This window comes from Numenius arquata, chromosome 14, assembly GCF_964106895.1.
Source record: "Numenius arquata chromosome 14, bNumArq3.hap1.1, whole genome shotgun sequence".
Lineage (NCBI taxonomy): Eukaryota > Metazoa > Chordata > Aves > Charadriiformes > Scolopacidae > Numenius > Numenius arquata.
Window position 1 is genome coordinate 3,354,463 of NC_133589.1, and position 13,101 is coordinate 3,367,563.

Sequence of the window (13,101 nt, forward strand, 5' to 3'; positions counted from 1 at the left end):
TGTGTATGCAGCCTGTACTTTGTAAAGAGACGGCAAAATAGTAGCATCCCCCCGCTTGTGGAGTCCAAACAGATGGCACTGGGCAGGTGAAGAGCTATTCTCTGAGAAACACTAGCCATGAACAGGCCTTCAAACATTAATAATTTGAGAAACACAGCAGCAGAAAGTTAGATGTAAAGTGACACAAACGACTTCTGGAAGATACCATTAGTTAAAAAATGATGCGCATAGAAGAGAAGAGCAGAAAAGCACAATCCCACAAGCCAACGTGAAGCGACCCAATCTACCTGAGAGACACCCATAACATCATTGCAGAGACAACCTAGCAGTTATTCTACGGAGGGCAACCCGGCCAGATGTTTTGCTCAGATTCTGTTGGACTTTATTGCCAGCTGCTGCAGACCAGCCTCAAGCACTGAGATGGGGGACCTGGGATGAACACAGAAGCAAAGGTAAACTTCTGATGAAGTACATCTGAAAAGGGAGGGACATGGCAAGGAATGAAGGATGTAAGGATAATGAGATGTACAACTCTTCATCTGTAGGTCAATTTTTATTGCATTTCAGATCAGCAGTTGTGCAAGTCATTATAGTCTGGTCAGTTTTATTGAATCAATTTGGCAGTCTCAGTACAGTGTTTGACGTATAGAGGAAAAATTTTAAAGGACTGAAGAGATTTAGGAGTCCAAGTCACACTCATCATCAGTGGAACTTAAACTCTCAGGGGAGTTAAATGCTTTTGAAAACAGGATGTGGTCTTCTGAGTCTTGTACACACTTGTGAAAATATTATCCTACTTGGCTGCAGCACAGTGTCACGCTTGCTGGTCTCCTTGCTGTCAATCATGGCAGAGAGGTCAAGGACTGAGTGGCTGCAGCGATTACTGGCTTATGAAATTCTGCTTTTCCTCTTCTCAGAACAGTCCCTCCTGTTGAGAGCAGGCATGTTGGCAGGCGACAATTTTGTAGAGAAATACAGATTTCAGCAGAGAAATAGAGAAACGTTGTTCGGAGAAGGCACCGTGGTATTTTCCACGAATAAAAAAAAAATGTTAAAAATTGAGAGATGTACAAACGAATACAATGCAGAGGCAGGGATAAACTAAATGAAACACTGGCAGATCTGGAAAGATCTGATGTGCCACTAGGACAGTGGAGTCCAGTGGGACAGTGGCACTGTAAGTGCCAGGGCTACAAAGGAAACCTGCACAACTGTTAAATAAAACTGGAGTTTAAAAAAGAAGGGGAAACGGTCATTTAAGTTAATGCCAGAAATAATAGCTATTTTCTTCTCTTCTGATTAAAATGGTTATGGAAAAACAGGGTTACAGAGCTGCTACGGCCACCAGCGGTAGTGTTGCTGTTGCTACCAACCAGCCTTCAGCTTCCTTAACTGGGTACGTTCAGAACCTCACCTCAGAGTGTGAGGGGGGCACATCTCAATTCCATATCCTTTAGCCCAGTCCCCATGCTTTATTTCTCTTAGATTCCACTCATCTGGTCTCGTCAGAAGCTTCCAATGAAGCCAATGAGATCCATATTTTCAACATAATAAACTACCTTGAGCTCCCTCTCAAGATCGTTGTCCTTCTCGCATGTTGAGCAGCTACTGTCCCTTAGGAGATGCCGGTGGGTGAGAAGTTGTGCTGGTGGCTGTGGTCTGACCCACATCCTAGATCCCCAGCATCCGAGGCGTTGGCCGTCCAACACAGCTCTGGTTCCATTCCATACATACATTCTGCCAGCAGGAAGTCCCCAGCCAGCGAGGGTCAAACAGGAGTGAGCGCTGGGCACCAAATCAGAGAATGCTGCCAGCCCCTGCTCCACCTGGGTATGTCCTTTTGTCACCAAAGAGCTCCATTTCACATATTGTTTTTTATAGCTGATCTTCATCTATCCAGATGGTTTTACGCTGCTCTTCCCCGATCCTGTCTTTTATTGTTCGAATAAGATCTTCAATACTGCTCCACGCATCGGCCTCTACAGAGGCATAAAGACACGGCAGCGCTTCCAGTTCTTTCTCCTTCAGACGGCACATACGTAAAAACTCATCTTCAGTCTCCGGCTTTGGCAAGAGTTTCCTGTATCAAATGAGCAGACCAGAAACAAATGTCTTACATTTTAAGTTAATCTTGCAGTCCCAACTGTCCCATCAAGAATTTATTTTCTACTGACTATATACAAGCAATAAAAGCAGCGGAGAATACGGCTACTCCAGGTCTGTCCTCCCCTTACCTCCCTGCCGCCCCCAAGAGAAAATACTTGCTATGGGGAAGCAATATCAAAGGATTGCATGCAGGAGAGTGCAAGCGTTCACGACCTTTCCTCTTCCAACTAGCATTACCTTCAAAATGCGGTGGGAGTGCCGAGCATGGAGAAAACCACACACTGTTCAGTCTCATCCTCCCACAATGCTCATTGCTACCAGTGACAGTGAAAAAGTGCTAAATTTGGGGAATTCCTGCTTTCCCCGGTTGTAAGATTTCAGGGAGGAGTCATGGGAGGAAACAGCACACAGAGGCACCAGATGAAGAGAGAAGAGATTCTTTATTTCTCTCACTGAGAACATTATTGGACTTGAGAATTATTCACCAAATAAGACGGAATATCCAACATGCAAAAGGTTTGATACGTTACCTGAACCTCTTGATGTTTTTCTCTGAGACTCTGATAAAGAGAACAATAGGATATATCTTGGCTTTGATTAAATCCTTTGTGCAGCTTATTCCAGCTTCCAGGAGACAATGCTTGTTCTAAAAAACAAAGTCATAACAGTGTCACAAAGGAACATTCACTGCTGTGGAATCTCAAGACAAAGGTATCCATACCTTATGGGGTCAGCTGAAAACCTCACTATTTGCCATTTTACCGACTTAAAACCTTTTAATCAAATACACATTTAAAGTCCAAACTCCTCCTTCTGCTTTAGAACTAGTCAGTGAAAGAACAGCTGAGCTTCATAGCTTTCTGAGAAGGTTTACAATAGAAATGGATTGATCTAAAGATGAAGAGTATGATAAAATACCAGTTTTGCATACATACACAAACACACATCCTTGCTCTTTGTTCAGAGAGAGCATCTACTGCGACTACTTGTGAGAGAAAAACACATCACTTTAATTCTCCTTTTTTTTTTTTCCACGCTGTGCATCTAATCTACTCTACTTGATATAAGATCTCTGTCTTTGACATTGTTATCTTTGTTCTGTACACCCCTGTGTCTGTGTTCCAGGCAACCCTTTCTTTTGTCTAGGTCCTTGTATCTCTTACTCTCTCACACATTCATATATACTTATGATATAAAAAGGAACTGAATTACGGATGGAGCGCAGAAAATGAAAGGGTATTTTCCTACATCAATGTGGGTCATCACAGGGAATGAGCGAGAATATAAAAGGATAGGGCTGAGGATGAAAAAGAAAAGGAAAAGCAAGAGCACAAATAAAAGCCATTTGGGTATATAAATATAAATCTGAGACTGAAGGTGGGCAAGAGAGAAAAGATGCAACTGTAAATTGGTCAGTCTCTTATTGAAGCAGCAGCACACATCGCAGACAGACTGACAGCCAGGCTCCCGAGGGGATACAGAGTCCTCTAAGCACCTTGGCAGTGACAGCCTCAATGTTGGCAGGTACAATACATTCATACGTGTTGGGATTCTTTTCTCTGCTGAAGATGATAGTCTCCGTTTTCTGCTTCCTTAAGAACTCTTCCTTTGTTACAATATCTGGAGAGAGGCACGGATGAGGACAAAAATCAAGATTACAACAACAGAACACCTAGAAAACTGTGCAACAGTACTTCACACAGGATGTAGGGATGGTTCAGGGAGAGAAGATGAGCAATGAATTGTCTTAACAGCTGCCTCATTTCTTCCATTGAATTCAATTAAAGCCTAATCTGATCACAGCTGAGCATCTCAGCTATATCCCGCACCAATGAGTCCTTGGGCAATTACTACAACACTATGAAGGCATTAAATTAAAACAGTAAATACAATTCCAGCACCTAATGTTATACAGTAACATTTCAGGGCTGGAGGATGCTGAGAAGTGCTAAAAAAAAAAAAAAAAAAGTCTCTTCAGCATAGGCTCCTAAAACAAGGATTTAGTGTTCCAACATTTGTGTTTAAAGTTTCAAAAAATTTGGCTTAGGTTGCAATGTGTTGCACAGGCCCCCTTGTGAATCGCAGCTCTACATCAAAGCTTTTGTTTTATGTTGCAAGACAGGAGATATTTATTATAATACTTAACTTTTCAGTTTCTCTGTCTGGGTAACTGTAAGACTGCGTACTATGCGGTGGGTATTCAATATTAGTGTAAAAATGAAATGTCAGCTGTGTTTAATGCTGTGTTGTATACAATCCTGCCCTACAGCAATCACAGCACCGCATATTGCTTTAATAGTAAATACTTAGCATGGAAGAAAATCAGTCTTTCGAGTAGATCAAATGCGCAATCTTCACAGCCTTGGACGAGGTAGAAACCTAAAGTCGCTCTAGGGAAGATATTCCTCATAATAGCAAATACTAGAAACAAATTAATCAAAATTTCACATTGCCTAGATATGCAGTATGCAAACAGTATGCAAACAGAAAGAGCACTCGCAGCATTTCAGTCTCCGAGGGGCATCCTAGCAACCACACAGCATACACATGGATAATATTCATAGACACAGAATCTCATAACCATGTGCGCTGGCTGTCTCAAAAACATTCAAATATCTCTGGTATTTTCAAAAAGCAGGATTTATAGCTACACATCACGCTGATGTGACTTGAAGTACCTCAAGCAACAACCCCATGTGCATGTCCCTACGTGTACGCGCATATATATATATGTTCATATTTCCAACACTGAGGGTTAACAGTCACGGTCCTCTTATCTCATTACCTGGCTTGCATATGTTGAATTCCAGGGCACCTCCAGAGTTGAGAAGCTTCTGCACCAAGGTCTTTGCCAGCATGGTGGGAGAGAAAAGTACGGGGCGCCTGCGCTCACAGTGGATTGGTCTCACCAGGCTATAAGGGATCAGGCTGAGCCTCTTATTGATTTCGTTTTCGGAATCCAAATCTGAGTAAAGAACAAGACGTTTATCTTCTGGTTTCCTCTCCATCAGTATTTGGAGAAAAAGAAGGAGAAACACACGAACCAGAAAGGACGTGGTTAGTCATGCTGGTCCTCCTTTCTCTTTTGCCGGTGTTGTCCTTACTATCTCTCTAGTAGTATGATGTCCAACCTAATACTAAATAATTCAAGTGCCTTTTGCTTTCAAAAGATTATTTCATACTTTAACAGGACACTTGCTTGGAGAATCTTTCTGCTTATTAACTTGACTTACTTTGAGCTAAATGATTTTGGACAAAGAGCAAGAAAGCTCCTAGGAAGAACTGCCAACCGAACAGGAAGTTCCAATGTCCTAAACTTGCTCATGAAGTGTTTTGGTCACAAATGCTGTTGAATTTTTGCACAGAGTGGGCCACAGAAGCTAGTAATAGGAAAGACCTGTGACATTTTTTCACAGCCATGCTGTTACATTGGTGGCCTTTCTATCAGTGCCGTGTGTGTAAAAGCTATTACTACTTTATATCCATACCTTCCAGTTTATCAGGCAGCGGCTTCTTTGCTTCAGAGGAGGTCCGTGCCAGACCAGAGGGCCAGCCAGTGACAATACGGACGCGCTCGTTGCTATTCATACGCTTATATTTGTTTTCAGACCTACTGACAAACTGAAAAGGTGAAGAAAGAGATTTGACCCTCATTTCTTACATTCTTTATTCTCCCATATATTCATCAGCCCACACTTGTTATCTCCGAGATCTGAATTACCTATGTCCGTGAAAGACAAGGCTCCATGGATCTGTTGACTGAATTGTAAGGCTCTTTAAATATCATAGATCCGATTCAGAGCCTTTGTTAATCCCCTTTGGGATTTCTTATTTTGTTCTCTGCTCTTAAGCAGCATGTTCTTGTTCTTCGCAGAGTTCCCTGCTCTCACCCGTACAAGCACCGATGTGTCCACAAGAAAGTAACATTTGAGCAAATACTCAAGAGTGTATTACGGGTTATACCCAAAACTCTGCCTCTTCTTTGCTGTACCAGAGAGATTTAAAACCTCCCAAATGGCACATTTTTACGCTGAGAAATAGGCTTCATGCTATCATTCCCCATCCACCCGACCATTCCTCTAACCAAATATTAATTCCTCCTCCTGTATATTTGCTAGTCTTCACAACCATCTTCCTCCACCAGACTTTTTTTACCCTTCTCCCGCACAGTCTCTGTCAGGCTCAGAGTCACTGATCTACAAATAAAGGACTATTTTCTGATGGAACCTCATCTCACAGAGACTTGGGGAATGGGTCTAGCCCAATGGATTTGTTCTTACACTTCAAGCAAAACACATTTCAGCCTCTTATGGCAAATATGATTGACTCATTAGGCCTCGTTAGTAATGGAAGGCACTTAAAAATAAACACCCCACATCACAAGAGCAGTTAGAAAACACAACCCATTCATCTTTTTCATATATTAATTCTCTTTTTGATAGGAAGAAATCCCGATACAACCTCTGTACCTGAGGTTGCTGGGGAAATTAGGATAGCCTGAGAGCATCTGCTGTGCAGATCCACCATTTCAGACATCGCATTGAGGATTTGAAGTTTATCACCTGTAATATTTGGCCCAAAAGAAAGCTTGCTCTGGAGAGGCGAGGGCTGGCTTTCGGGTCGTTCTGTGGGACGTGCTCCTCTGGCTGCAATGTGTTCTAGTAAAAAATAACACAGGAATTTTTCTTTCCCTCCCTCTTCTTTTTCAGTTTGTTGTTGTTTTGTGGTTGATTTTTGTTTTATTTTTAATCATAGCATTCAAGAAACAGAACAAGCAAAAGGAGATATTTTATCTTTCCAATACAGAAGGGATAATGCTTGATTCATATTTATCCCAAATACAATGTTCTAAGGAAACTGTAGCCATCGCATGGCCTACACTCGGAAGCTCCGCTTCTGTTACTGCTCTGCCACATTCCTCCCTTCACAGGAGACTGCTCTCCACAGCCTATGAAAGAGGTAATTTCTGCACCAAGAAATAGCACGCAAAGCTTTTGCTTTTATTGGCATCGCCATCAGTGATCTCTGTCCCTTTGATCAGCAGGGACTGGAGCACAGAAGGAATGTGTGACACTTCACCTTGTCTGAAATCAAACGCAAGCACTGGCTACAGCGTCTCTGCAAGTGTTAGGAGCATCTATGTCTCCCAAGCTCTAAAAATAACTTATGGTAACTAGTACACCAGGAAGTTAGTTTTAATTATGTAAAGATGGAATTCTTGGGTCTGAAGAAAGAAATATCAAATTACTTTCACTGAGGGGAAAAAGAGAAATTGGCAGGGCTGTTGTGTGTGAAGACCTGATAATTCCACTTCTCTCCATAGCAGGGAGGTTGGAAGAGACAGGTCTTTCTAACATCGGACAATGACAGCTCTGTGGATTAGATGCTTGTTCACAGGAGAGAAATAATGCTGATTATTAACTCCAAGGACACGGCTTCTTCCTCATGTGGATATGAAAATGCATTAGAGTCTTACAGGCAGGGAAGAACGAAAAGGACTAAGACACAGAACAGGTATTAGACTTCTAAAGTGTCCTCCCTCATAGCTGGAAGGGTTAATAGCGTGCTGGAGCTAGGTCTGTTGCCAGAGACAACATTATTTAAAGGAAACATAAGGTGCCAATTGCCTGGGAAAATCAAAACCTACACAGAGTGTAAAGAGGACTTTCTGTAAAATTAACATAATGAGCAAGTAGCAGTGGAGTAACAGGTGTTAAAATGACCTTGTTTGTAGGTACTCACCCGGAGCCCCCGAAGGGTATTGTATGAGCTTTCTGTCTCATCTCGGCTTCCTCTGTGCATCAGCCGCTGCAGCTTCACCAAAAGAAGTTGCTGGGCCCTGAAAGAAAGGATGGAACCACATAGATCAAGACACCATTGAAACCGCTCAGAAGGCGGCTGGACTGCAATAGTTCTGTGCCTACAGAAAAGATTAAACAGAAATAGCAGTGAGGACTGACTGAACCACACGGTAAACGCGGGAACAAAATAACGAGCAGGACTGCGGTGCAGTTAAGGATTAAAGAACCTCCATGGCATATTTTCCTATGATACTTTTTGAGAAACCCACATTATTCTTTCAGGTAACATCTGGAGTCTCCTTTCTAAAGCTTTATAGCTCACGTTGCTGTTTAACATCGCCTGGCCTTCTCTCAAAAAATCAGGCATACACCTCTTTCCTTAGCGCAGTTATTAGTTTCCCTGTTTACAGAACCCCGGCTCTCAGCAATGGTCCCGCAGCATCACGCTCACCTGCTGTAGCTGGGAATGGTCCCCATTTCCAGGTCCCTGTCCGTGAAGGGGTCGACCCTGGCGCACAGCCACTCGCACATCCCCTGGTACATGGTGTCAAGAATATGGACAATCTCGTCACATTTCACTGACAGGGTACAGCCGTCCAGCTGGCTGGAGATGTTCAGGTTAAAGCGGATATAAAACGAGTCCCCCGAGGTGATCAGCCCTTCTTCCAGCTCCGCCAGCAGCCTCCGGTAACCTGCGGCAACCAAGGAAGGGGTGAAGCACGATCGCTGCTGGTCAGACCCCAGGATTGCTGCATCCCTGAGCATCCTCTGGGAGAAGCACACGGCACACGCTTCCGAGGCTCCTCCAAGAGAGGTTTTATACTTCTAGAGTGCTACTCACACCAGTTACAACACTGTTATGGGCCTGAACCTTAAAGACACTAATGGGGCATTGATTCAGAAACAGCTCATGCCTCTGGTATCTGTGAGAATATTCTCATTATGATGGTACTTTTAGGTAACTCCATTTTCAGTGCTCCACACATGACCCGTGAAACGGAGAACTTCTCGGCAAAGACGCAGACACAGCTATAGCTCTATCCTGTAAGTACAGCTTGAGTTCTGCCACCAATTTTAATGGCAAGCTATTCCCTTTATTATTAGCTCTAATTGGCACTCCCACAATCTATAACATGCTTTACCTGCAGTTAAGTGCTGCTCAAAAAAAATTGCAATAGTCTTTCCTACCTTTGAAAACATCAAAGAAAATCAAAGACATCACTTCCTGTGTGATCTATGCAGCTGAAATTCTATACCCAGCATTAAAAAAAAAAAAAAAAAAAAAAAGAGCCCGCAAATTTATATACACCAGTAAAAAATGGATTTTGAAGTGTAATTTTTGATCCATAACCTGAAATTATCATTTCAGGCCATGAACACTAAAATCAAAATCCGTTCACCACACGTACTCCAGCTGTTAAAGATAAGATAAAGCCACAAAGATAATAAACAGGTCAACTCCATCAGGTAAATGCTAAATCAACTTCAGCTGGATAAAGATGATTCAAGTGCACCACGTTGTATTACAGAAAACTGTACATAAAAATAAGCCCAAAGTGCTTTGTGAGTCATGTCGTTATTGGCCCACCATGTAAATTCTTCAGAGTCCTGTAGTGACGAGCATATGGGTTTTTTTTCTTTTGTTCTCAGTCACAAAAGTAAAAGCTGGAGCAGTGGCACAGAGCACCCATAATTAGCAGCAGTGGACATGCCTCAGATTGATACTGATAACAAAGAATCTTCTGGTTCTGTCGTTCTCATCCACGGTAGTCAGTATAATAGACCTGGGACTATGGGAGATTAGAAATACTTTTGCTCTTACCTTCGTGATTTGATTTATACTGGAGTGTTACTGGACCACTGCACCTCTGAATTGTCCAGTGAACTTCTTCCTTTGTGCAAGTATCCAAGGGAACACTCTGATTTTCCTCTTTGATGCAGGCCTCCAACTAGATATGAAAGAAATATTACTCTCCAGTGCAGGCTCAATCTCTGAGTCAATTATATCATTTTTTTTTTTAGTGGCATAATCTTTTTCTGATTAAACAAGGCAGATACTTTGCTACCAGGATGCAGATTACGTTCTAATTATTTATTTTCTCTCAAATTAAGAATGCTGCAGAACTGCAGCTCTTTGACAATCCCAGGCTTCCCAATAATAAATGGTGCAGAAATATCAGTTGTCGTTGCGGTTTTTTACCCCTTGGAGGCATTTTAATAGGAAAATGGTTTGGGAACATCGGCAACGGAGGGAAAACTAAGCAAAGAGCAATTTAGCAGAAGCACTGTTGAACTCCTGCCTCTGTGATGCTGGGGACAGCTATGCAGGTGTGTGGCCTTTCTTCCCATTTGTTTTGCAGCTGTAGCTCTTTCTGTTCATAACACACCTGGTCCCAGGACAGGCCACTCTAAGGAACAATTTAGGAGTCATCATGCTAAGCTAAGTAGCATTAGCATCCATCCTTTCAGGCAGGGGAGTACTGGGAACTGAGAGCAAATCCTGTTTTAGTCCATTCAAAGGGGCTGTAATATACCATCAGTAGTTCTAATCTCTTCCATACAGACCTACCATAAAGGGCAAAAGTGTTTGTGTGTGTGTGTTGGGTGACCGTAAACACTATTTGAATAGTCAATAGCAGATTTTCTCCTGCGTGAGTCGTGTGCTTTTGTCATTAATACAAGATGAAGGAAGAAACAAAGGGAAGGAGCGCGCACACGTGTAGGTGGACAGACATCCAATACTGTTGATTATTTCATGCTCACCATCAGGACTTGGTGTCCCTCCCGAAGGCCTGCTTTCTCTGCCAGTGATCCTGCCTTCACAGAGCTAATAAAGCTGCCTTTATCGTTACCCCCGACCAGAGTGATTTCTGACTTGAGACTCTCTCCGTTCAGCGTTACGCGCTGGATAGCATGGCAGGAGTTTCTAACGCGATCGACAGACGTGACAGAGGGACGAAAAGGTCTGTGCTCGTGAAAGGAAGTAACAGTTAGGCAGTTATCTCAGCTTTTAACTATCACTGCAGAGTTAAATGATAAGACAGACATATAAACAAACTTTTAGTGATATCAAGCACTAGGATCTAAGGACTCAAAAAGAAATCCTTCTCATCACTGCCTAAGTTCTGGAGAAGAGCATCTGGACAGCCCCAAGTGCTCTGGCGTGACTGAATAACTCAGATGTATAATAGCCCCTCCCCTGGCAACCTCCGCAGCAAGATAACAAGATCACAAGGATAAATTTAAGCCTCTAGAACATTTTGTCTGCCTGAAAGTTTTTGAAATTTGAAACCATATTCCTACCATTATATTTTCAGCAATTAATAGATAAACGGAGGATCTCTACTAGAGCAGCCTTTCCCCTCAGTCTCTGTCTAAGGAAGGTAAACTGGCATCTCAAATACCTTTCCAGAGAGAACTTTCTAAATATGGAGCTGACATGCTCGAGCTCGTAGGGATCCAGGCCTTCCGACTGATGAGAAGAGGAGGAAGAGTGCACCGAAGGAGCTCCATGCGATTGCCTGTCATGACTGTCATCTGAAAAGAGTAACAAGAGTGAAAATGAGTCCTAGATAGAGCGACGAAGAGGGAAAAGGGGGAAATGGATGTTTGTCTCTTACCATCTAGCTCCAAAGCATCATATCCAAAGCTGTCATTGTCCTCTTCCACCAGGCTGGAATTAAAAACAAAGCATGAAATAATGGAAGAGAAAGAAAGCAAGAAAGCTGTTCACTTTCCAGCTTTCAGCAGATTTCAAACTTCACCAGACTTCATTAAGTTCTGAAGGCAGAACTTTTCCTGTGAAAAAGAAAGATGTTGGAGGTGTTGCATCAGGCGGTGGTACAGCTGCAAAAAACCAAGCAAGTATCATACTTGTGGGCTGAGCAAAGATGTAGGAAGATGGCAGGAAGACAGTATGTGTCAGCCAACATGGGAAGCAGGTGAAACAGCAAGAAGATTCAGAAGGAAGAATTGCTGACAGCAGTGAGGGAACGAAGATTTGCTGAAGACAAAGGGAAGGTGCTGACTGATGGGCTCATACATGTGACTCACACCACACCTGCTTCTGCAGGTGATAAATGGTTGCATAATATATGCTGTATATAGGGTTTTTTCCACGGTAGATCAAAAATGTCAGCAGCTCACCAACGGACAGAGTGAAGGCAAGGGAAGTGACTGAGGTGCAGCAGTAAAGGAGTAATTTACCTGCTTGATTTAAAGTACTTGAAGCATTTAATAACAGCCTAATGGTACCTTGCATGGTTGCTCAGATACCTACAGTAACAGAATGGGAAGGTGTACCATGCTTTTGCCACAGCTCTGGTCCCAGTCCAGCTCCCACTGACACAACCCTTCCTGTTAAGGGTGATTAGATTGGTTGGCCTTAAAAACAAACAGTTAAAATTCACTAAAATCTTGCTCTTAAAAGGACATTGGGGATGTTCGGCCGAGTGGGTGATCTGTCTGCTTCACTAGAAGAACTTCATTAAAGCGTGTCCTTTGGTTGCAAAGCTGTTTAAAGAACAGCTTGTTTTCCCCACTCAATGATTTGTAGGTCTCCTGTGGAGCTGATATGCCTCATATTTGACTTCAGGTGAAAGGTGAATTTTTGCAGCCAGTGTGGGGAGAATCAGCTATTTTTACACCATCCACAGGCAGGGAAATAATACACCTTTTTCTACATATTCAATTATGATCTCACTTTTTTTCCACACAAATCAAGATCAGATGAACTGTGAAACCTGCAACTTGGCATGCAAATAGCAATTATTTTGGATTATGTTCACAAACAAGTTAAAAAAACCTTTGCAGGCTAATTATGAAGTTATACACTACGTGAACTTTTGGGCATGCTCTTGAGATACTCGACTTCAGCGATTATTAGCTCAATAAAGCAAGGCCACATTCAGGCCTTGCTCCAGGGTGACTTTTCCTTCCACATGCCAGTGGGAAAGAGCATCTAATAGGTGGAAAATTTTCAGATTTCAATACAGCTCAGTCTTCCAACGCCTTAACATATGGAGCAGGATACAGTCAGAGCTGCGGTGAAACAAGCCCACAAGATGAATAATATCCATGTAATCTTTCCTGCATTCTGTAATATACCGCAAATATTTCAAAGTTCAGGTATGCCAAAGGCTTCTCAAGTTAAGTACTTGAAACATGAAGCATTCAAATCATTAACAAAACAACC

At 42.5% G+C, this 13,101-nt stretch overlaps 1 protein-coding gene across 1 annotated transcript in view; it reads right to left on the bottom strand.

Moving 5' to 3' along the window:
- Window positions 1–536: 536 nt before the first annotated feature.
- CARD11 (caspase recruitment domain family member 11) overlaps window positions 537–13,101 on the bottom strand; it is a 53,213-nt gene continuing 40,648 nt past the window's right edge. The window contains exons 14-25 of the mRNA XM_074158732.1: window positions 11,528–11,580; window positions 11,312–11,444; window positions 10,671–10,872; window positions 9,730–9,856; window positions 8,359–8,599; window positions 7,849–7,945; window positions 6,669–6,764; window positions 5,595–5,727; window positions 4,892–5,071; window positions 3,602–3,726; window positions 2,637–2,752; window positions 537–2,080 (exon numbers count right to left, since the gene is read on the bottom strand). Of these exons, the coding sequence (XP_074014833.1) occupies window positions 1,876–2,080; window positions 2,637–2,752; window positions 3,602–3,726; window positions 4,892–5,071; window positions 5,595–5,727; window positions 6,669–6,764; window positions 7,849–7,945; window positions 8,359–8,599; window positions 9,730–9,856; window positions 10,671–10,872; window positions 11,312–11,444; window positions 11,528–11,580 (1,708 nt within the window). The 3' untranslated portion in view covers window positions 537–1,875. The remainder of the gene's footprint in view (window positions 2,081–2,636; window positions 2,753–3,601; window positions 3,727–4,891; window positions 5,072–5,594; window positions 5,728–6,668; window positions 6,765–7,848; window positions 7,946–8,358; window positions 8,600–9,729; window positions 9,857–10,670; window positions 10,873–11,311; window positions 11,445–11,527; window positions 11,581–13,101) is intronic.